The sequence below is a fragment of the Ailuropoda melanoleuca genome, chromosome 20 (genome assembly GCF_002007445.2).
Source record: "Ailuropoda melanoleuca isolate Jingjing chromosome 20, ASM200744v2, whole genome shotgun sequence".
Classification (NCBI taxonomy): domain Eukaryota; kingdom Metazoa; phylum Chordata; class Mammalia; order Carnivora; family Ursidae; genus Ailuropoda; species Ailuropoda melanoleuca.
This window is the reverse complement of record NC_048237.1, coordinates 13,332,040-13,357,206: the sequence shown is the minus strand read 5'-3', so window position 1 is coordinate 13,357,206 and position 25,167 is coordinate 13,332,040. Positions and strand designations below refer to the sequence as shown.

The window sequence follows — 25,167 nt, the reverse complement described above, 5'->3', positions numbered from 1 at the left end:
CATTCTCATGTGCAACAGGCTTCTGTGGACACAGATGGTCATAGGTTTAGGTATTAAGAAAATAATCTGTGGATCATGGCGTTTCCTAGATTATTACTTCATTTTTGAAGTTCCATTCCCCTCCCTCCCTTCACTTCGGAAAACATAATGGAATGAAAGTGAATGGAAATTGTCTTGATTCTGTATGATTAGTTAATTTTTTAAATAGGCTTATTGAGGCATGACTGATAGATAGTAAACTGTATATATTTTAAGCGTACAGTTTTTATTTCTTGCAGGCAGTATATAGTTGGGTTTTGCTTTTTTATCCCTCTGACAGTCTTTGACATTTTGGGCGAATCATTTTTATTTCGTGGATTGATATCAATATACCTAGATTAGAGTCTGTTATCTATTCTTTGTTATTTATCCCTTTTGATCATTGTTTCTCTTTTTCTGTCTTTGTTTGGATCCACCAAGTATTTTTTGTGATTTTATATTATCTCCTTTTTTGGTCATTGCCAGTACCTGTTCTGTTTTGTTTTAGTAGTTGTTTTAGTGTTCACAGTGTATATCTTTAACATATTAAAGTCTGCCTTTAAGTGTGAGTACACAGCTTCTCATGTAAGAATGTTGTAATAGTGGACTTTTTGTTTTTCCCTTTTCAACCTGTATATTTTTATTTTTGTGCATTTTACTTTTACATATGTTATAAACGCCACAATGTGTTGTTATTATTTTTGTTTGAATAGTTCTATCTTTGGAAAAGTTTGGAGTAAAAAAAAAAAAAAAGCTTGGGCATTTACTCTGTTGTTACTATTTTCGGATCCATGTTTCTGTCTGATAATATTTTCTTCTGCCTGAATGACATTGTCATTTCTAGTAGTATTTAGGTCTGTTGCTGATGAATTCTTTCAGCTTCTGTATGTCTGAAAATATCTTTATTTTGCATTTCTTTTTGAAAGATTTTTACTGAATTTGAATTCAGCTGGACAGTTTTTTTTTTTTTCGGTGCTTTAAAGATACATATTGTTTTTATTTGCATTGTTTCTGATGAGAAATCTGATGCCATCTTTATGTTAGTTACTGTGTAACATTTTTTTTCTTTCTTTTAGTTGCTTTTAAGATTTTTTTTTTCTCACTGTTCTTAGCAATTTAACCATTATGTACCTTGGTGAATTTTTCTTCATGTTTCTTGTTTTTGGAGTTTTTTTTTAGCTTCGTGCCTATGTGGATTTGTGATTTGCATCAAGCTTGAAAATTTTCAGCCATTAATTCTCCAAATATTTTTCTGCCCCTCCTCCTTGGAGTTTTCAATTACTCATATTATTAGGCCACTTGAAACTGTTCATTAATGTGCTTTTCAATTTTTTGGATTATCATTTTTCTGCTGTGTTTCTTTTGGGTGGTTTCTATTGCTATGATTAATTCCATCTAGTTTACACCATATACATTGTAGTTTTTATCTATAGAAGTTTGATTTGGATGTTTCTTTTTTTATGTCTTCCATTCCCAACTTCTTGGGTATATGAAGTACAGTTAGAGCAACTATTTTAATGCCCTTTTCTACTCATTCTAGCATTTGTGTTAAAATGTAGTTTAAATCTGATTTGATGATTACTTTCTTCATTATGAATTAGTTTTTTCTGCTTTGCATGCCTGATAATCATCAGTTATATATAAGACATTGTGAATTTTACCTTGTTGGGTCTTGGATATTTTATATACCTATGAATTTTCTTGAGCTCTTTTCCTGTTCTGGGACTCACTTATTGGAAGCAGCTTGATCCTTATGTATCTTGCTTTTCAGTATATTAGGTGGCTTTAAGTAGTGTTCGATCTATGGTTAATTGCTCTATGAAATATGAGTTTTTGCGGTCTGGTTTGTGGGAATAGACTCTGTTTTTGGCCTGTGTGAGTGCCTGGGACTTTTATTTTATTCCTTTCTATCTCCTCCTTTTATATTTGGGTTAGCTTTTGTTATTAACGCTTAACTTATTTCCTTTTGGTGGGAGAGCATAGTTTGTGCTCTGTGACTCTTGATACTTTTTCTGTTTGTGTCCTTATTTAGTTTTGTAAATATCCCACTTTTGCATGAAAAGATTTATTCTCTGTTGGATTTCGAGTTTTAATAGAGTTTTATTAGATAAGTACTAATTGTGTTGTTCAAATCATCTGTGGACTTCAACTGCCTTGCCTTTGTTAAATAGGAAACAGATATATAAAATCTACCATGCTATTAATTAGTGGGTTTGTTTCTCCTTGGAAATTTGTTGGTCTTTGTTTTTTATATTTTGAAACTTTTCATGTAAATTTGGAATTAAAGCTTCCTGGTAAATACAGCCTTTTTTCAAAATAGATTGACCCTCTTTAATTGTAGTAATTTTTGCTTTAATATTTACTTTGACTCTTATCAAGGAATCAACATTGGTATTTTTGGTTAGTATCTAAGTGATACATTGTATTTCATTCCTTTATTCATTTTGGGTTAAAAATTTTTGTTCTTAGTAAATACCTTAGTATTTGTGGGTGTCTCAAAATGCAGTGTGATTACAACTATCTCTTAATTGAAGCATTTAATTCATTAACTTTTTTGTAAGTACTATGTTTTTATATTTATCATCTCATTCATCTATATTGGGGTGCTTTTCTTTACTCATTTCTGTTAGCATAAGCTTTTTTGTATTTTCCTCTTCCAGTGGTTAAAAGTTTTGCATTCTGTTATTACTCTTTTAGTGGTAACTCAAAAATTTCAATAGCATATTAATATTAAAGTCTACAGTTCATCAGTATTTCTATCATCCTTTCAACAAAGATCTTAAAATTTTCTTTCTAGCATTTCTGTTTCATCTTTGAAATTATTGCCTATTATTTTACGTTCTTCTGGTTAGTAACCTTTCACATTAGTAGTGTTTTTTTTTTTTAACATTCAGTTTTCATTTAGATTTACCCATTTATTTTCCATTTTCTTTCTCATTTTTCCTTTTCTCACTTCTGTGTGAGTTTATTTCTCCTCTTTCAGAAATCTCTTATATTTCTTTGAGTTTGAGTGAGGTTTTTTGAGTATTTAACTCTAAGGGTGTTAGAAAATGCCTTTTCTTCATTTTCATGTTCGTGTTATTGAACAGTATTTTGGCTGAGTGTAGAACTTTAGATTGACTATTATTTTTCCTTAGTTCTTTCCATATAAAGTTGCATTGTCTTCCTGTTTCTATTGGGCTGATGAGAAGTCTGCTGTTAGTTTTGATATTCTTATATAGGTATTTTTTGTTATTTTAATATTTCCATTTTGGTTTTGGTGTTAGGATGTGTCCATGTGTAGATTTGAATTTATCCTGCCTGGGACTCAATATACCATTTTTAATCTGAAGATATTTTAGATAGTTCTTAGATATTATTTTTTTAATATTGTACATTTTCTTCCTGGAACTTCTTAGGTACTCTGTTATCCTTATCTTCATATTTTCCATCTTGTTAGTCTCTGCGTTACTTTTGAGTTATAGCTTCAGTTCTGTTCCAACTTCTTCTCAGTTTACTCCCTTTGTCCTTTTTTCTCTTCCTCCCATTTCTCAATTTATTTTCCCTTTCCCATACATCCTCTCCCCCTTTTTTGGAGGCTAATTGTGTATTATTTACAATTTATCCAGTCTAATGGTATATTATTTATAACTTACCTGTTTTTGTTTTTAACCTCTCTTTCCTCCATTGTTTCTTTGTTTTGTTTTGTTTTATTTCCTACTCTGTTTTCCCCCACTATGTAAATTTAGTGAACTGGTGATCAAAAATGTTTTGTAAAAGAGTTTTTATTTGCTGACTAGTTCATTATAAATAGATAGGGAGTCAAAAGGAAATTAGCCTAATTTTGATTCAGTATCTTTTTAGCAAGTATGTAGTTACTATGCTTTCCTTAACATGCTGTGTGAGAAGGAAATTAAGAGACTATCTTGGCTCCTAAATTAGGTCATAAAATCTTGAGTTGATTTGTATTTGCTTTTGTTTTGTTTTGATTTTTTTGTTTTGCTTTGTTATTGTTCTCTCATTTTCTTTTTTCCTCTGGGACATTAGTTACTTTTGAACCATTAATTTCAGGAAATGTAGAGCTAATTATAGTAGCCTATTTATTCTAATTTCATAGTCTTTGTTACTCTAAACTGTGTGGGGAAAAATGCTTTTCCTGTTTTTCTCAGTTGTATATGTTTTTATTTTGAAAGTCTGTAAAATATGTTTAACTAGTATTTAATGACTTCTTATCTTCTTATGGCAGATAATAAATTACTGGTGTTCTATTCATATTACACTGGAGGCTGAATAACATAGAGGTTAAGAGCATGGGCAGTAGATCCTGGCTATATGGTTTAAATCCCTGTTTCTGCTTTTTACTAGCTGAATTACTTAAACTCTCTGTGCCTGTTTCCTCATCTATAAAGTAGGGATAATAGTACTTATTTCGTGATGTCATTGTGAGAATTATAGGAATTAATTTCTGTAAATCACTTACAAGAATGTCTAACATATAGGGAACATTCAGTTTGTGTTAGTCATTATGTTTTTCTAGTTCTGTGAAAAGTCACACAGGTAGTGTTACTGATAGGAGTGGAATCTGGGTGTTCTAATTCCAGGCTAGATGAAGCAATGTTTTGCCTGTCAGGAGGTTATGCAGTCTTTTCTGGTATAAAAATTTCCAAGCTAATAAATGAATCTAATAAAGTTAAAATAACTTGTTTTATCAGTAGTAAAACATATTTGAGTACATATGTGCTGAGCACTGTGTTAGGTTTTGGGAATACCAAGGTAGACACAGTTTATATTCTAAAAAAGCTATAGACTAGTCCTGGCAAGAAAACAAAAACCCATGTAAAACAGAGTTATTTCCATAAGATAGAAATGTAGAGAATCCAAGAATAGAGAGGAGAGGGCATTCATCCCTTCCTTTGGGAGGGCAAAGGGGAAACAGTCTTGGAAATAGACAAGGTGTCACTAAAAAATTATTATGATTATTCACAGGGTAAGAATACAGGAAAGAGAGTTTAAAGTGCTCTCTATATGTTGTTACTATTTAACCTTATTCTGAAATCTTCTGTTGAGCCTTAGAGCATTTCAAGAAATTAACTGATACTTACCTTTAATTTGACTTTCATGACAATTAGTTTTTTCTTCATCTCCCAGCCTCAAAAATCTTTGATTTTTTTCCAGTGCCTTTTTCACATTTATTTTTCATTATAAAAGAAATATGTGCTTTTTACAAATGAAGTTGAATAATAGGAAGTATATATTAAAAGTACAAGTTCTGTATTCCCCCTTTTTCTTCAGCCTTCTCAGTCTCCGTGAAGATAAACCAAACAACAAAATGCATAGTATGTATACGTCTGGATCTTGCTTGGAATAATAATTTTTCTCCTTTACTTTGCATTCAGGACATTGTATGACATATTTCAGGGCTATTTTTTCAATTTTATTTTTATCAAAATGTTTTGGGCTCTATCTAAAATGAATAATTTTTCTGTATCCTATCCTGCTTCATACTTTCCTCCCTTTTTTGTCTTTGCTTATACTTAGAATGCCCTTCACCGCTTCATGTTCAAAGTCCTTTCTGTCCTTTAAAGTCTTTTCAAATAATAAATCCTGTGTTAAGCTTTTCTTCTTTCCCCACTTTCACCCCTCTTTTAGCTTTGAAAGTAATTTTGTGTTTCTAAATTGCCATTATATTTTGTAACTTCACTTTCAGTATCTAATACTTTCTAATGTGCATACAGCTATATGTTTGATTTTGTGTGCCCTGGACTATACTGACAATTCCTTTAAAGCAATATTATCTGTATTTGAGCTTTGTAATACCTATGTGCCTGTTTATAAAATGTTGTTATGTAACTATTTACGGAATAAATGTAGTTTAGATATGATATATAATTACTCTTAGGAATACTGATTTCAAACTGTCTTGGGGATAAGTTGAAAGAAGCATAACTGAATTGAAACTAAAAGTTGACTTCTTTCCTTGGGTTAAATATTCAAAATAAATTTTGAATAAATCTCTCTGACACATTGTTGTGCCTTTTTTTTTTTTAAAGGAAACGAAGATTATGATTACCTGATTTAACCTGGTTTTTTATTTTATTTTTTTAAGATTTTATTTGAGAGAGAGAGCACGTGAGCACATAAGTCAGGGAGGGGGGTGCAGAGGAAGAGGTAAAAGCAGGCTTTCTACTGACAAAGGGCTGGATCCCAGGACCCTGAGATCATGACCTAAGCTGAAGGCAGATGCTTAACTGACTGAGCTACCCGGATGCCCTTTAACCTGTTTTTAAAATTGAAACTAAAATTTTTAAAAAACTAAAGTTGTGTGAACAAGGATATAAATAAATGCATATCTCAAATATTTTAATAGGATGGAATTTTTAGGAGCAGTTCTTTGAAGTTCCTTTTTTGAAGGAAACTCGCCACTATGACTATTTGCTGAACAAGATTTAACATATATGTAATCACTAAAAAATCTTTTTGTTTCCTTTTCAGAGAATGCAGAGTCTATCGATCTTAAACAGTTTTTTGACCAACATTTTTCACATATATATTACGTGTTCTTTGAGAATTTTGTGACTATTGAAGCTAGTCTTAAACAGAAAGGTAAGATATTAAAATTGGTCCTGGCTTATGTTGATGTTTCAAACAATTGTCCTAAGTATTCACTCAAAAATAGACTCTTTGACATTGGAATTTTACTGTTGTTTCACTTTTTTGGTCAAACATCTTTTAGACACACTCTCAAAGTATGGGTTAGTTATACTGTCTTCATTCTTTTGAGAAGACTTAGAAGATTTGCTTTTTGCCTGGTCAGATTTATTTACCTATTTCCTCACTTTGTCTGCTCTGCCCTTAGGTGCCTGTGAAGTTTGAGCAATCATTCTCATATTTTCATTTTCAAAATTTATTCTAAGTCCTCCCCAGTATATATATATATATATATATTTGTTATTTTTTTCAAAGACTTTATTTATTTATTTGAGAGAAAGAGAGCAAGTGTACACCCACATGAGTGCGGGAAGGGGCAGAAGGAGAGGAAGAAGCAGACTCCCCACTCACCAGGGAGAGCTCGATCCCAGGTCCCTGAGATCATGACCTGAGCTGAAGGCAAACATGTAACTGATTAAGCCACCCAGGCTCCACTCCACAGTATATTATTTGTTTTTAGACATAAATATGTAGAATCTTAATTTAATTGTTGAAAAGAATAGAGATGCTACAATATTGTCTATACATTGAACAGAATATGCTTTAAACATTTTATTAAAGAATCACTGAGAAAATACTTTAGTGCTTGAAATATTTTAAGCTTTTTAAGTGGTTGTTAACAGTAAGGACAAAATGATAATGTTTAAAATATTTTTCTGTAAAATGTTTTAGGTCACAAGTCTCAAAGGGAAGAATTGGATGCTATACTTTTTATTTTTGAGGTAAGTATCTGCCAATCAACTTTTTTTTCCCTCCAAAATAATTCTTGGAACATACAAAGGAATATATTGAAACTATAAAGCATATATCAAAAGACTGAACCTGCTGTGCTTTCCAAGAACTGAATCATATTTTTCGACCTAAAAATATATCTGACTTAATTATTTCTTGAGGTACATGTGTTGTTTTTACGTAGAAATAGAATTACATTTTTATGCATTTGACACCATAAAATTGATAATGCTGTAAAATAGTTGTGTTTTGTAAATTATTTTTCTATATTACTTTGGATTGGTGTGGGACAAGTCTTAATTGTTAAACAGAAGGAAGTAGCAACATTTGAACCTCTACTAAAATTTATATTTTGTTTTTGGCATACTGATAAAAATTAAGGCCCCCTCACTTTTAAAATAACTGCTTGCCTCTTTATTCTGTCTTTCAAATCAGCAAGGACAGGAGTATTCTGATTTTTAGCAAGAATTCAGAGATCTGGAGAAAGCCAGGATTAGATCTTGTGACTTGAAAAACATTAAAGAATTTGGAAATCTGTGTCTCAAGATTGAGCTATTCTGTCTCTTGGTTAATTAAAAATAATTCACTGTTTTATACTTTGGATACTTTGATACGGTTTAGAAGAATTTGAACAATCTGATATCTCTCAGGTATTGACTTAGCTATTGATTTAGTCACAGTTAAGGAAAAAAAGTTTTTTGTGTTTTTTTTGGTAAGAGTTCTAGATGGAAGTAACTGGTGTTGGTACCTGTTGTGCTGTTTATTTTCGGTTATCGTTGTCCCTGAGGAATCGGCTTATATTTATCTCTCCAGATGTTTGCATGAAATATTTACAACATAACATAGATGTTTTGAGAAAGAATGAAAGTATCAGCAGAAATCATTCAAATTATGTTCTCTAACATGGAATTAAATGAGGAAATCAGCATCAAGGAAATCTTGTAAATTCATAAATATGTGGAAATTAATGGACATACCCCTAAATAATCAATGGCTCATTGAAAGATATGACATACCAAAACTTAGGGAATGCAGCTAACTAAGCACTCAGAGAAAAACTTATAAACTTTATATGATAAAAGGAAGAATGATATCTATTACCTAAGCTTCCACCTTAAACTAGAAAAAGGAGCAAATTAAACCCAAAGTAAGTAGATAAAAGGAAATAATAAAGATTATAGCAGAAATAAATGGAAGAAAGATTTAAAAAATGGAGAAAACCAACAGAACTGAAAGTTCATTGGAAAAGATCAAGAAAACTAGTAATAGTTTTAGCCATACTAAGTAAAAAGAGTGAAGAATTAAATTACTAAATTCAGGAATTAAAAAGGAATATCACTACCAACTTTATAGAAAGTGTAAGAGGATACTATGACAAACTATAAGCCAACAGATTTGATATATAAAATGGACAGGTTTTATAAAGACAAAAAGCAATGAGATTCGGACAAATAGAAAACCTGAAAGACTTACAACTAGTGGGAAAAATGAATTAGTATTTAAATAAAATTCCACCAAGAAAAGCCCAGACCCACTAGTGACTTCACTAGTGAATTTTAACCAGACATTTAAAGAAAAATACCGGTTCCTCACAAATTCTTTAATAAAAAAGAGATGGTATTTCACAGTTCATTCTATGAGGCCAGTAAAACCAGACAAAAACAAGGAAAGAGAATTATAATAAAATATTTCCATGTGTACTGACACAAAAAAATCCTAAAAAAAAAAAAGGTAAACCAAACCAAGATACACATAAAAAGGATTATACAACATGACCAAGTGGGATTTATCTAAGAAATACAAAGTTTAACATCTAAAAATTACCCAACTAGTGTATAATAATAATAATAATAATAATAAGTAAAATACAAAAAATACATGTTATTATCAGTAGACAAAAAGCATTTGGCAAAATCCAATACTTTTCCGTGATAAAACACTTAACAAAATGGGAATAAAAAGAAACTTCGTCAACTTGATATAGGACATCTACAAAAATATACATTTAAGACCATACCTAGTACTAGATGCTGAGTGCCTCTTTCTTAAGATTAGGAACAAAACAAGCCGTTTCTATTGAATATTGCACTTGGTTCTAGCTAGCCAGGGCAATTAGGCAAGAGAAGGAAATAAAAGACATCAAGATTGAAAAAGAAGTTAAAAAAAAGTATCAGAAGAGAAGGCAAGATAATAATTTCTGAAAAGTGTTCCTTCAGACTTTCATGCTTGCCCTGTGTTCAGGAAACTAAGATGGATTGATTAGTTAATGGAAGATCTTTCAGGACCTTCCTTCTATTAAAAAATAGTGTTTATTTTCCTTTATGTAATATATATTGATCAGTTGTTTGTCTTTAATGAATGACTGAATTTTCTTAGAATATAAAGATGTTAGATACAGGGCTTTCATCTTTTGGAAAAAATATTTAACCTGTGTGCTGATGTTTTTCTACTTACACTGGGGACAATAATATCTGACCTCTACCTTCAGAGACTAATGATGATTTTTTAAAGATCAATAAATTTATAGATTAATTGACTTCCTATTTTTGGAATAAAGAGCGCCATTATGTAGTGTTAATAATATGATACAGTATTTATAATCCGTTTTCTTTTGTAAAGACTACACATGGTTTCTTTCATCTTTATAGTAACCACATAAAAATAAAAAACATGTTTATTTACATTTTATAAGAAGTTAAATCTGAAGTATAATAGTTATAATTTAGGAATGTTTCTGAGTAGTTTACAACTTATCTTTTCAACTTACAATTTTATCTCTTTCCATACCAAAATAAATACAAATATACAATTGTTGGCTAGAGAAATAGGAGGAGGGCAACGGTAAAAAGGTTTGTGTATCTCATGTCAGATTTCTTCATCATTCTCTTGTATGAGATGGACTAATAAGGTCATATCAAATGGAAGATAGAGAAGTGTAAAACATGCATACTTTCTTTTGGGGCAGAATGGTATAAAAGTACACATTTTGGAATTAAGCATATCAAGATTGGAATCAGTTCTTCCACTTTCTAACTTAAGCATATTACTTAACCCATTTTCTCATTTTTAAAATGAGATTAATAAACTCTCCTTTTAGGATGGTTGTGAGGATTAATGAGATACTTATGTATAAAAGTATCTAGTGTTTTGCCCTTATGAACGTTTGGTTCATGGCATTTCTAAAAAATAACAGTAGTAAGAGCAGCACTAACAACAGACTGGCACACATAAAACTCATTCAGCGAGCAGATGAGTACTGGGAGCAAAGTTTAGTAGCACAGTAAGTTGGCTGTTGAACCAGAATAATTCACACAGAAGAAATTTGTAAAGGGAATTAAAGGTAAAATTTTGATAGTGTTATATGTAAAAAGTGTTTACTCCCAATTAATGGAAACCTGTATTAGTTCAACTGGAAGGATCCTGAACTTTTAAATATTGCTCTTATACCTATAGCCGTCATAAATATGGGTTCACCTGAATTAAATCAGTACAGATATTTGATGTGATTTTTGTGAAATCAAAATATTTTCCCTACTTTCATCAAAACAGGAGGAAGAACTACTCAAAGTGAGACAAAATGTCACAAATAGAATAGAAAGAATTCAGAGCCTATCAGTAATATCCACAATATGGAAATTCGAAAAATAGAAAATGATCATTTTGAAATATGTTAGAGTTGTTACTTAATCCATAAAGAGAAATATACTTACTTTCCACATCATTGTAAAAGAAAAATTTCATTAATGTCTATTCCAAGTCTTTGTTAGTATAGCTTGTTAGGTTTTGTTTTTGGTATTTTCGAATATTGATCATTGTGCCAGTGCTGAAATAGTGCAAGTACTCTCAGATTAGCTCAAATACTATTTTGTGTTTGTGATCCTATCTTTTACATAAGAGACTGTTAAAGGCTTATTATAAGCTCTTTAATTTTTCACATTGCACAGAATGTGGACTCATTACTTGCTTTTCGTTCTTTGTTTTATTCATACTGATTTTTAGAAAATTTTACAACTTCTTCCAGAGAGAATTCATCAGCGATGGCAGTTTCATAGTATTGGTAAGTGATTTAAATATGTATTTCACATTTGACATGAATGATAATATATGAAAATGCTCTGTAGTGGGTTGGTCATTATTTGAAATGAATTTATAGTTTATGTTTTAGTAAAAATACAAAGACTACAGGACTATACTTAATGGGAGTATAAGATAAAAATATAGTTGAAGGATTTCCAGTCAAAATGGCATATTAAATTTCTTTGATCTGTCTGTTCCTTTATTTTAGTAATGATAAAACTATAAAACCAAAAAAATAAAAGCAGGCTCAGCATCAAAAATGGAAGAGAAATGTGAAGTGCCAAGTGGAGTGAATACTTGGGCTCCAGATTTGAAAGGAAGCAGTGTCAGCTGGCAGTTTGCTCCGCAGAAAATAGTGAGCGGAACTAGAGTTAACCTTATTGCTTAAAGGGCCAGAGTAGAGCTTTCCAGATCATGGAATGAAGCTAAAAAGAAAAAAAAAGCGGGGGGTGGGGGGAACCTGCTGTGGATTACTGTCAGAGACTAAGTAGGGAGAAGACAGACTTTCTGTTACCAGAAACTAAGCTAAGGTGCTTGCTCGTTTGGAGTCTGGTCTTATAACAATAACAGTATCGCCATAGAGCTCTGGAGCTCTTGTTCTAAGACATTTAACCCCTCTGTGATTAGAAAGGAGTCTGCAGATAAGCAGTTGTTGGCTTTGGTTTAGGTGTCTCAATGATGTCAGGTTTGATTGCTAATGATTCTCATGACCCTTCTCTCATGGGGAATATGTGGATGGCCCCCCTATCTACATTATTGAAGTAGAATGTTATAGGCCTTATATTCATTTGTAAACCTGTATTTGTTTCTCCTAAAAAAGAAAGACATGGATTCTATTTAGTCCCCACATTTTTTAATCCATTATAACAAGTGAAATCCTTTTTGGACACAATTTATAAATGGGCAAAGGATTTGAATAGGCATTTCTCCAAGATACACAAATGACCAATAAGCACATGAAGAGATGTGCAACATCATCAGTCAGTAGGGAAATGCAAATCCCAACTCTACGGAGATACCACTTCACATCTACTAGGATGACTGTGAGCAAAAAAATAATAAGCATTGGTGAGGCTGTGGAGAAATTGGAACCCTCAAACACTATTGGTAGGAACGTAAAATGCCGCAGCTGCTTTGAAAACCAGTCTGGCAGTTCCTCAAAATATTAAACATAGAGCTCCTTTATGCCCCAGCAGTTCCATACCTAGATATATACCCAAGAGAAAGGAAAACATGTCTGCATAAAAACGTATGCTCTAATGTTCATAGCACCATTTTTCATAATAGCCAAAAGATGGAAATGACCCAGTGTCTGTTAACTGATGATTAGATGAGTAAAATGTCTTTTATCTTAAAAAAAAAGAAAAGTCTTTGTGGGGCTTTGAAACTATAAGCCTTCCCAATTAATTCCAGAAACAAAAGGAACTCTGGACATCTAGGGAAGGATATTGGTACAGGGGCTAAAAAAAACCAAAATCCTAAATAGTAATAAACTTTTTAGATAAAGTTTGAGACTAAATATAACGTACGCATCGTATATGAAGAACTCTTACAACTCGATAATAAGGTGATAATAAGACAAATATTTTTAAATCGGCAAAATATTTGAATAGACTTTATATCAGAGAAGAGATATGAACTGGTAACAAGCACTTGATAAGGTACTCAGTAAAATAGTGAAATCCTATTTTGTGTTTCATGATCATAAGAATGTCTTTGAGGGTTGTTCATGAAGAAAGTTGTTTTTTGTTTTTGTTTTTTTCTTTTTGAGACATCTGAACTTCAAAAGTTTTTTGTATCTTCTAAGGAATGTATGCTTAAATCTCCAAAAGAGCTTTAGGCTCTCTAGTTGTCATGATTAATAATATTCCAATAAATGTCTAACTTGAGAAGATACATTAGTGGTCATTTTTCTTTGTCATCCAGAAAAATCCTAAAACTCTGGGTTTTTTTCTTTTTTGTCATATATAAAGGAAAATAGATCAATGACTCTAGTTGATTTTTTAAAAAGTCGCCTTATTATAATTATATAGGTAAAATTTATCTAGTTAAGTAAATGATTCAGTGATTTTAAATAAATCTTTAGAGGCACCACTGTCTAGTTTTAGAACATTGCCTTACCCTGAAGTATTCCTTCAAACCCACTTACAGTCATTGTTTTTCCCACCACCACAATCTGCTTTCTGTGCTCAATAAATGTCTTTTTTTTGACATTTCATGTAAGTGAAATCATACAATTTACAGTAGTTTGCATTTGGCTTCTTTCACTTAGCATAATTTTTTGTTTTCCATATTATAGCATGTATCATCATTCCTTTTTATTGCTGTATAGTATTCTGTTATAGGGATATATCATGTTTTATCTACTCACCAATTCAATGACAATGTTTGTTAGGAAATATTAGAGTTACAGAAGTTCATGTGGTTAACTAAATGGAAATTTCCTACAGTGGTTTTTATTCGTTTTAGTGATGCAGAAAGTATTTAATTATATTCTTAGTCTTAAATAAGAGATATACAGAGATAATGTAGTAACTGCAATTTTGGGATTAAGTTTTGTTTCAGTAGACTAAAGCATATTTAATTCCAATAGACCATGTGTTGAAAAGGTGACTCTTTATATGCACTTCTGGTCCCAAGATTATGGCCAGAGGGATATCAGGGTCACCAAGAATAATTTGGAGATTGCCAAGGACTTGTTTTAAAGTGCTTTCAAGTCTGACCGAGAACTCTGACATTTGGAAACAACCAAGAAAATATGAATATTTTAAATCATGTTTCCTTTTCAGGATTGATTTTAAAGAAACTACTCCACACAGGAAACTCTTTGAAGGTATAATTAAATTTTTTTTCTATGGGCTCATAGCGGAAGAGCCTGACGTGGGGCTCGATCCTGTAACGCCGGGATCACGCCCTGAGCCGAAGGCAGACGCTTAACCGCTGTGCCACCCAGGCGCCCCCCTAAAGAATTTTGATTTGTCTTTAGTTCACTTAGTTGAAGTGAATTGACTTTAAATAAAATATAGCAATATATGCAGTATGTGTGAAAATACATACTGGGTGGAACAGGCTATTGAAAAACTTTTGCCACTGCATTGAGTGATTCACTAGAAATACTTTACTCTCTGGTCTCCAGAAGACAAAAATTATTTAGTCTTTCAACAAATTATTCTTTATATTACTATAAGTATTCTTAGATGTAGGGGAAAATAGAGAATCTATGTTAAAAAGTTGGTTTTATTTCTTTTCTTTTTCATTATCTCATTGTGGTATATGGTAAGAGAAGCTACCCAGTGCAAAAGCATCTTGTTCTTTGTTAAGTGAAAGTGTCATGATGTGGGTAGTTTTGGTGTCGAGGCTTCTTATAGCAGTACAAAGGAATAAGCCTTCCTAATTGTCTGTTTTCTTGTTATCTCTCTAAACTGAAAGGATGGCAGCTGTTGAACAGCTTTGACAGTGGCTGTTTACCAAGCTGCGGTAGTGCAATTTCCAAAGCTACCAGTGAGATTAACTTGAAGAACTTTGTGCTTTGCTTATCAGAGGCTGAATGTTTTTCTGTTTTTTTCCTATTCTCTTGCTGGGAGAGAATTTATGCATTGGTTGAAATATTTGTTGTCTTCTGTATATAGGGTGTTGTTGTAGGTACTTAGTCTATAGTAATAGGTCAAAATTTCTGCTTTGCAGGTTAGCAGCAAATAATAAGTAGATGACATAATTTCAGAGAGTGGTAAGCTTTTTAAGAACACGAACATTGATTTAGCAGGGCACCAAGATCCCCATAACCATTCCACCTTTTACCAAAGTCAGTGTACAAGGAACAGTTTTTGCCCTTTCTTCTTGCTTCTTGGATTAAACCAGTGGTGTTGGGAAAGAAAGAAGTAAACAAGAAAGAAATGATTTTCTGAATTTTTTTTTTTTTACCGATGGAAATTATAGAATAAAGATTACCTGATGGCTTTAAGTGGTTAGAGGCCAAGTTTATTCTGTATTTGTTCAAAATCCATGAATTTGAATTTACAAATAATGAGGGCTCAGTGAATGACATGGGTGTAGTAGCCCTTCCTCTTTCCTTCCCTCTCTCCTTTCCTCCTTCCTTTTCTCCTTTTTCCTTTCCCTCTTTCTTTCTTCTCTTTTACAAAGTAACACTCTCTAGTCGTCTTCTAGAGAATTTTGGCCTTAAAAGTAAGAAAATATTTCCCTTATAAGTAAAAATACTGTTTTTCATTTTATTTTATTTTAGATCAGACGGGAAGGTGTTCGTCTTTTCTTATTATGGTTGCAAGCTCTTCAGAATAACTGTAGCAAAGAACAGCTTTGGATGTTTTCATGCTTAATTCCTGGATTTTCAGCACTACAATCTGAACATGGACCTCGAACTTTAGATAATCTCATTAATCCTCCACTCAACCTTCAAGAAAGTAAGATTCATGAGATCTTATCCATCAGTATTTTGAAATTTCCTGTGTAGTTTGTTAAGATAGTTTTTAAATGTCCATATGTTTATTAACTGAGTAATTCAAGGCCATGTTGTAAAATGTAGGTTTTATTATTTTCACATATGATGAGGCCAACAGATGGAAAGATGATTGCCATAAAAAAAATAGTTACAGTTCCCAAGGGGAGAGGGCATGCCACACGAGGGAGGGTGGCCACATGGGGAAGTACCAGGGCAGTCAGGGCTAGGGCATCAAAGTCAAGAGCCCTTATTGTGATTTCTGTAGGTAGGAACATGTGAGGCAATGTGATCAGTCCTATGACTGGCTAATTTGGATAATTTCAGCAGGCTTTGGTGCATAGGGGCTGTCTCTCATTGTCAGCCATGTTACCTGGCTGATTAGGTCAGGGGAATAGTGGCCTTGAACGTGAGAGCCAGATAGAAGAGAGGTACAGGTGTGGACTCTGGACTGGTTGGTTTGCATATGCAAGGCATACCATGTTCTCCGGCCCATCTTTACTATCTCTGGAATTAGCTATTTAGCCCTGGGAGGGCTATTCTCTCCGTGGCCAGAAAGGCTTCTGGTGTGAAGGATCAGCACCACATGGTTAATAGAAGCCGTTTTACATTTATCTTTCATTTCTAATTCTCATGTGTATCTTGTATCCTTGAGCTAATTTGGATGTACATTGAAGTACAAGAGTATTTTACTTTGTTCTAAGAGGAGTGTAACAAAACCTATTTTTGTGAACTTAATTACTTGGCTAATATATTAATAAACAGGTTTAGGAACCTGCTTGTACTAAACTAGGTGCTGCTTAGGAAATAATTAAGAGAGTTCAGCTAGTTGTTAGTCGATTTTTCTTGAATTTGCCCTTGTTATAATGAATGTTTTTGAATATCTGAAAATTTTAGAAAATGTAAACGCTTCTTATTTTATACATGGACTTTTGTAGTCAAGGAACTAAGATGCTATCCTTTGTTTTTGAGAGGGAAATAGCATTTCATTCTTTGAATAAAGGGGCTACCTTAAAGACTAAGCGTAGTTATTACTAGAGTAATATGTCCTTTAATTGATAAATAAGGTCATTGTTGTTTTTCATCATACTGTGGAATTTTTGTAATGGGCACACCTAATGTAAATTTTAAAATATGAGTTCTTTTTCAAGTAAGTTTCACTCTTAAGCCCTTTGTTATGTCTGTCCAACCCTGTCACATTTTCTCAAAGGCTTATGAAACAGCTGATTATTAAACTTCATGGTTGTTGTGATGGACTGTTAGGTTGATCTCAGATTTATTTTAGGGTTCAATCATTAGAGCGTTTTCAAGCAGTATTCGTTGCATATATGTTTTACAGTTAAATTTTATTTGGATCACATTATCTCATTGTTAAATTTGTTTTGTAATTGTCCTAAACTTTTGTCTTTGTATAGCCCAAGTCACTATAGAGGAAATCACTCCTCTTGTCCCTCCACAATCAGGAGACAAAGGACAAGAAGATCTCACAAGCTATTTTCTTGAAGCACTTTTAAAATACATAGTAATTCAGGTATGTGTTATCTTCTTTGATATCACCCCTCTTACCATCTTGTGTGGGTAATTAATTTTTCTCTGTCTTACCATTATTATGTTAGAGTAGATATTTGCTTATTTTCTTGAAGGAGGACAATTTTTACTTTTGAAAATATATGTTAGTATGCCTTTCGTGAACTAAAAATCATTGGAGGGGTTATGATTCTCTTAGGGAGCTAGGGAGAGAAAATCTTAACAGTATACACTTTCTTCCATGGGCCAGTTGGGTTTACTTTCTAATCCTTTCCTTTATAATCAGTAGTTGTGGTCTTTAAGTAATAACTGATTTAGGAATCAACCTGCCAAGAGGCAGCCAGTAGGGCGGTAGGCTGAGAATGGGGTATGGGTGGAGGAATGTAATTTACACTTTAACCTATTTGTACTCTATAAATTTACACTTTAACCTATTTGTACTCTGTAAATTTCTGGGTGAATGTATTTTGTAAGGTAACCTCTTCATCTCTACATATGAAATGTACGTGCCCTGGTTGATGAAAACAGTCTTAGCATATACACATTTCTTGTAACTAGTTTAAACACAAAAATTCCCTATGCCTCAGACACTAACATTATAAAGTTAATTTGAACCCTGAATAAGATTGCCAAGGTTTAAATCTTATTCTGCATCTTATTGTGATAGTGTCACCTTTGGTAAATTAACCTCTCTGGCTTAAAGTAGACATAAAAATAATACCTAGCCTGTTTTGTTTGAGGGTTAAATAACTAGTACAAAGTACTAGAAGAAAAAAGTGCATGACACCAAGTGTTCTGTGGATGGTAGCTGTTACTGTCATTATTATTACCAGTTTTTCTTTTTTAAAAAAACAACTTTTATACCTCATAGATTTTTAAATTGTTTTGCTGGTTTATTGAGAGATAATCGACATATAGTAAACTGCTGTATTTGAAATATACAATTTAATGAAATTTATTACATGTAAACAGCCATACAACCATCACCATAATCAAGATAATAATCATATCACCCCTAAAAGTTCTCACATGCCTTTGTAATACATCCTTTTCCACTCCTAACCACTACCTCATTCCCAGGCAACTATTGATCTGATTTATGTCACTACAGTTTACATTTTCCATATTTTCATATAAATGGAATCATATGGTACATACTTTTTTTTGGTCTGACTTCTTTTCTCTGTCATAATTTTTTAGAAAATCATCCATATTGTTGTGCATCAATAGTTTGGTTCTTTTTATTGCTGACTAGCTTTTCATTGTATGGATATAACACGCTTTGTTATTCAGTCACCTCTTGATGGTGATATGAGTTGTTTCCGGGTTTTGGTTGTTACAAATAAAACAGCTGTGAATATTGATAAACTAGTCCTTACGTGGACATAAAGTTTTTTCTCATGGGTAAATACCTAGTAGTGGAATAGCTGGGTTGTAGAATAGGTACATATTGACTTGTTTAGGCACTGCCAAGCTGTTTTCCAAATGGTTGTACCTTTGTACATTCCCCCAGCAATCTTTGAAGCTTAAAAGTTGCTTCACATCCTCACCAACAATTGGTATGGTCAGTGTGTAATTTTAGTTATTCTAAAGTGAATAAGGTAGGGGCGCCTGCGTGGCTCAGTTTGTTAAGCGTTTGCCGTTGGCTCAGTTCATGATCTCAGGATTCTGGGATTGAGCCCCATGTTGGGCTCCCTGCGTGCAGGGAACCTGCTTCTCCCTCTCCTCCCTGCTAGTACGTACACACACACACACACACACATACACACTCTCTCTCTCTCTCTCTCTCTCTCTCAAATAAATAAATAAAAATTTTTTAAAAAGTAGTGAATAATGTATAGTAGTATCTCATTGAAGCCTACTCTGGGCCTCTACCATCCCCCTACTTCGATATCTTCCTCACCTTGCTGGAATTCTCACACCCTTTATTTACCCTTTCCCTCTTATCCCCCACCCCCTCACTTCATGGACACTGTCCTCACCCCTCTCGGGCTCTAAGTCTCCACTGGGCTGCCGCCTCTGCTACGTCTCTTTCATGGATGCCCTGCATTTTGTGGTCACTTGACTCCCACTGCTTTCACTCTTCCCCCCACTCCCACTCACATATACCTATTTTGTATGACTTGTAAGGCTGAATTATTCAGGACAGGGCGAAGGGGGAAAGAACATTAGTATCTTTGTCATTAGTAGAGCCAAGTCTGGGTCAACTTTAAAAATTTTCAGAGCACACTTTAACTTCTAAGATTTTTGAAATATAACATATAGAATGCATTTACATTTGTCCTTTATGTATATTTAGGTGTATCTCTTTAGAGTATAACAGATTAGTGTATCCTTTAAGTAACCTTTTACAACCTTGTTTATGATACCTAATAATTGTTTCTGTCTCATGGAATGATTCTGATTGTATTTTTTATTTTTAGGTAAAAAGTTTAGAATGGAAGAACAAAGAAAACCAAGAAAGGGGATTTTCATTTTTGTTTTCACATTTTAAGAAATATTACTTGCCTTATATTTTCCCAAACATCTGCAAGGAGAATAGTTTATATCATCCTGTACTTGGTAGGTAATCTGTGGAATTTCCTAAAAGATCACATGTAAGAATAAGATATACCTCAGTGTAAAGTTCGCATTTGTTACCTGCAGAAAACTGATAAAATTTAATATATGTATTGATTGTTTAGAGATACTTACACCTTGATTCATAGAGAAAGTGGAATTTTATTAATGAGGAGAATGAGGAGTTTTTTTTTATTTTAAATCTCTTCTCTGGATCTCACCGATAAGAAAGTTAACCCACCAGAAATATTTGATATTATAAACTTCTGCTATTTGGTATGATCCTTAAACTATATTATAAATTTTCTTTTTAAGGTCCCCCAAGGGTTCAATGTAGTATGTCTTATTCAAGTTCTGTACAAATAATAATGTTATCACATATTTTGATAATGTCTTGTCCAGTATTTAGTGGCTGTGCTAAAATGGCTGAGCCTTAATACTAGAGCCTTTCAGACAAATCTTGGTTTAGAAGCAGACCTCTTCCATATCTAGAAGCCACTGGTAGTCTGTATGTAGAAATGTTTTTTTTTTTTTTAGCAGAAAGATATTCCTATTTTAAGCTTCGCCAAGTTTAGGCAGCTGATAGGCTTAGGCATAACCATTAAGGCTTGTTAGAAAGGACTTAAAGTAGCAGATCTTTGCCAATGAGAACAATATTTGCTTTAAAAATATTTTTGCTATCAAAATCAAGGAAAAGTTCTCATACTTTGTATTCAAAATTCATTTCTCAGTCTTAGGTTAATTGAAGTGAATTCTCATTAATTTTAAATGGCTCTGGAAGCTTCTCTGTACTTAGGATTCACTGAGCCTTTTAATGATATCTTGCAAAAAGACATATTTCCATATATCAGCAAAATATGGTTCAGTCTTCTAGATTGCATGCTGATATCTAGCAAATTATTTTAAAATGTCATTTTAAATCTTTTAAACCAAGGGTATCATCACAAGTGTTTTCTCAAATGTTTAAAAATGTAGATTTATCTAAGCATAATTGTTTTCTTATTTTGGTTTTTGTTTTCCTTTCATTTTTCCATAGATATTCCACAGGTGAGACCAAAGCCACATTATGTTATGATAAAGAAGGATGCTGAAACCAATGAAGCAATCTATTGTACAAAAGAACCTTTCATTAAGGCTCGTGTTATTGTCATTCGTTGGCTGGTTTCTTTCTGGCTTGAGCCAAAGCCACATACAGGACCTCATATTCCTGGGATGGAAGGTGAAGTCTTGCCAAAGAATATTCAGGTAATACACCACAAAGGGCAAACTTAGAAATGGCTTAAGAGATGTGTCTACGGATTTTAATTGCCTTAGATGTAGAACAAACTTAAAACAAATGATGGTAATATTTTCTTTGTATAAATATATTTTATAAATCCAAATTTTAACAATTATTATAGAATCAGTAGTCTTCTTAATAAAAAAAAATTTGGAAGAAATAGAAGATAATTCTGGTCATGAGCCTCAGCTTATAATTTATTACTGTATTTTATGTTAATTGTGCTGTACCAAAAATATTCTGAATTGTAAATTCTTACGGTTGGAAATGATTTGTAATGATTTGTATTTTTTTTTTTTTTACAATTTTTATTTTCCTTTTCCCAGACTTTCTTTAGTTTTAAAAATCTTAAACTCTGTGTGTTTTTGTTATGACCTCTTAGATCTTTTACAAATTAAGTGGGGGTATAAAGTGTATGTTTAGTTCATTAGTGTTCAGGAAATTTAACTTTTATATTCCCCTTAACCTTTTATTTATTTGTAGCCAACTATGCGTATGTTTTCCCTTAAACTTTGTTCCGAGTTCTCTACAAATGATTATTAAGTGTAGAAACTCTCAAGCGGAACTATTTTTCATGATCCCAGAACTTAATGCACTAAAATCACAAAGTTACTGTTTGGGAAGACATATTTGAGATCATCTACTTAAACCGTTTTGTTTTATAGATGACAAAACTGAGACCAAAAATTGAGTAATTTGCCATACCATGGAATAGTGCTACTACTATCACACCATGGTAGTAATTTCCTCATCACCAACCTTAAGACTTACTTTATCCCTAGGTTTAGTCTGCATCTTCAGTCATGGTGAAAATTCTTTTAAGTTATGAGAATATAGAGAGTTCTCTTGAGCTTGCTTGCTTGCTTGCTTTTTAAGATTTGATTTGATTCGATTTATTTATTTATTTATTTATTTTTAAAGATTGATTTATTTATTTATTCGACAGAGATAGAGACAGCCAGTGAGAGAGGGAACACAAGCAGGGGGAGTGGGAGAGGAAGAAGCAGGCTCCCAGTGGAGGAGCCCGACGTGGCTTGATTCCAGAACGCCGGGATCACGCCCTGAGCCGAAGGCAGACGCTTAACCGCTGTGCCACCCAGGCGCCCCAAGATTTTATTTTTAAGTAGTGTCTACACTCACCATGGGGCTCAAACTTAAACCCCAAGAGCAAGAGTCACACTCTGTACTGACTGAGCCAGCCAGGTGCCCCATTCTTGAGTTTTCTTATATTTTCTTTTGGCTTCCTTTCTACTTCTATCGTACCTTTTCTTCCATTCCTTTGGTGTTTTTTTTTTTTTTTTGTGTGTAACTTGTTTGTACTGCAAACATTCTAAAATCAAATTATAGGTGGATAGATGATGAGTGAGTATAACTGTATTACTTAGATGTTGAGTTATTTGCATTGCTACTTAATTATTTAGAATGACTTCTAAATGAAATCTATGCCCGATTTTAAACAATGGTGTAAATTATTTGTGGAATGCTATTAGAAAGCAAAATACCAAGTTGAATGATTATGACATTCTCCCTCCTTTTGTTTTTATTTTAGAGAGCAGCTGCTAGTTTGGTATCCAGAGAAGAAAACAAAAATGATAATGCTGATAAAGCAGATAGAACTACAGAGCCCGAACAGTCTCATTCCAATACAAGCACTCTCACGGAGCGAGAACCTAGTTCTTCCAGTCTCTGCAGTATTGATGAGGAACATCTCACAGACATTGAAATAGTTCGCAGAGTTTTTTCTTCTAAAAGAAGTAACGTAAACTTTGTTACAGAGATATTTCGTCAGGTAAAGTACCTCTCAGTAATTGGAATTTGTAACATAGACTTTGGTTTTTTTGTTTGTTTGTTTTTTTTAAAGTATTTATTTATGCGACAGAGAGACAGCCAGTGAGAGAGGGAACACAGCAGGGGGAGTGGGAGAGAAAGAAGCAGGCTCCCAGCGGAGGAGCCCGATGTGGGACTCGATCCCGGAACGCCGGGATCACGCCCTGAGCCGAAGGCAGACACTTAACGACTGCGCTACCCAGGCGCCCCAGACTTTGGTTTTTAATGTTGAATATACTGGCTTTCAGCTATTTAAAATTTTTAATAAAAATGTTTTTTAAAGTTTATATTTAATTTTTAAAATTTATTATCTCTAAATATTTTCTATTTACATTTTTTAGTTTTTTATGATTTTAGTTTATAACTATCCACCTCCCATCATACTCCTGTTATTAGAACAATTTTCTTAGTTTTATGGTTTGAGACTTTTCTTCCTACCATTTAATTAGTAAATTATAGCAAAATTATTTTATCTTTCATTCTCTACAATCAATAAAAAGTGGCTTGTGAGTAGAAGAAGCAATGTTTTCATTGCCTTTATCCTCCTTTCAGAGGCTCAATTTTGTCCTCTAAGGCATTCTGAAGTTAAATTTGCTTAAGGCAGATATTTGGGGACTAAAAGAAAGGGAGAGAAAGAAAAAGAATAAAAACTATTTCACATAAAGATAGCTAGAAATTCGTAAGTACACATTCTCAGTTACATAGAAATTTTGTGGAAAATAAGCCTTACGAAAACTAGTCATTTGCTCTTGATAGCAAAGGTGCTTGACTTTTGCAGGTAAACATCACTGAGTTTTGTAGCTGAAGGGGATGCTTCAAGTCTCACAGCAAGTGGTAGATCTGGGACTAAAACTCCCAGACCCTGGTTCCTATGTCAGTGCTGTTTATTCTATACCACATGCCTCCACATGCCAGGAAGCTGTCTAGACAAAGTAAATCTTCACCTTGTACACATGTTTATTGATATGTAAAATGAAGCATGAAGCAGCATTAGTTTTGTTGACCTAAGTTAAAGAAGCAAACTTGCCTTGTGCTTGTTTCAGCAGCACATATACTAAAAATTGGAACGAGACGAAGAAAATTAGCATGGTCCCTACACAGGGACCACCAGCAAATTCATGAAGTGTTCTATATTTTTGTGTTAACGAGTACACAGTGTATACAGTTATATACAAATGGACTCAGTTTCATACAACCCCAATAAAGTAAATATCACAATAAAAAAACAAATTTGCCGTAACGTTTTTTCCAGCTCTGGCAGTGGTTCTAGTTGCCAAGTTTAAGGTTTGTGTTTATAGAATATTTTACAAATGGGAAAGGAAAGGTATTTGGCAGATAATGTTGGAGTGCTTTACTTGTGGGAGAATTTAAAGCAGACTTTTAGAACTATTCGGGTTTTTGAGTTTTTGAGTCCCTTTGTGTAAGTGTATTTTTCTAGGAATTTGTTCAGTGCATTTGTTTTCAAATTTGACAAGAAGTTCATTACATTCTCTTATAATCTCTGAAGCATTTATATTCTTGTTCCCCCTTTTCATTTCTGTTTTTGTCCCTTGTTCTTTTTTCTTGATGATTCTTCCTAGAGATTTGTCAGTTTTATTAGTCTTTTCAAGAACGAGCTTTTGGCTGTTAGTCTTCTCTGTTTTGTGTTTGTTTTTCTCTCTTTTTTTTTTTTTTTTTGCTCGTTATTTCCTCCTTTTTACTTTTCTTGATTTTTTTTTTTTTACTAGCTAATTTTAGTCTCACGTTTTTCTCATATAAACTTTTTTGAGGCTATTTACCACTCAGTACTATTTTAGCTACATTCTATAAATTTTGATATATAGCATTTTTGTTATTCACTTATAAGTATTTTCTAATTTTCGCATGAATACCGTCTTTGACCCACCCATGAGTTATTTATCAGTTTGTATCTTCCTAACAGAGTTTCTTGATTTTCCTTTTTCTTACAAATTTCTGATGTGATTCTTTTGGACAGAGAATATAGTTTCTATGATGCTAATTGTTTAAA

General features: G+C 33.0%; 1 protein-coding gene and 1 non-coding gene across 9 annotated transcripts in view; both read left to right on the top strand.

Annotated features, from left to right (window-relative positions):
- RALGAPA1 (Ral GTPase activating protein catalytic subunit alpha 1) overlaps window positions 1–25,167 on the top strand; it is a 241,958-nt gene that overhangs the window by 29,504 nt on the left and 187,287 nt on the right. For all 8 annotated transcript variants that reach the window (XM_002922820.4, XM_019803334.2, XM_019803330.2 and 5 more), the window contains exons 2-10: window positions 6,490–6,600; window positions 7,378–7,427; window positions 11,437–11,494; window positions 14,304–14,347; window positions 15,755–15,932; window positions 17,383–17,498; window positions 19,918–20,056; window positions 21,090–21,298; window positions 22,882–23,121. In XM_002922820.4, coding sequence (XP_002922866.1) covers window positions 6,490–6,600; window positions 7,378–7,427; window positions 11,437–11,494; window positions 14,304–14,347; window positions 15,755–15,932; window positions 17,383–17,498; window positions 19,918–20,056; window positions 21,090–21,298; window positions 22,882–23,121 — 1,145 coding nt within the window. The remainder of the gene's footprint in view (window positions 1–6,489; window positions 6,601–7,377; window positions 7,428–11,436; window positions 11,495–14,303; window positions 14,348–15,754; window positions 15,933–17,382; window positions 17,499–19,917; window positions 20,057–21,089; window positions 21,299–22,881; window positions 23,122–25,167) is intronic.
- On the top strand, window positions 24,190–24,297 carry LOC117797328. Its single transcript, XR_004622261.1, has one exon. It is a non-coding gene; the product is annotated as a U6 spliceosomal RNA (small nuclear RNA).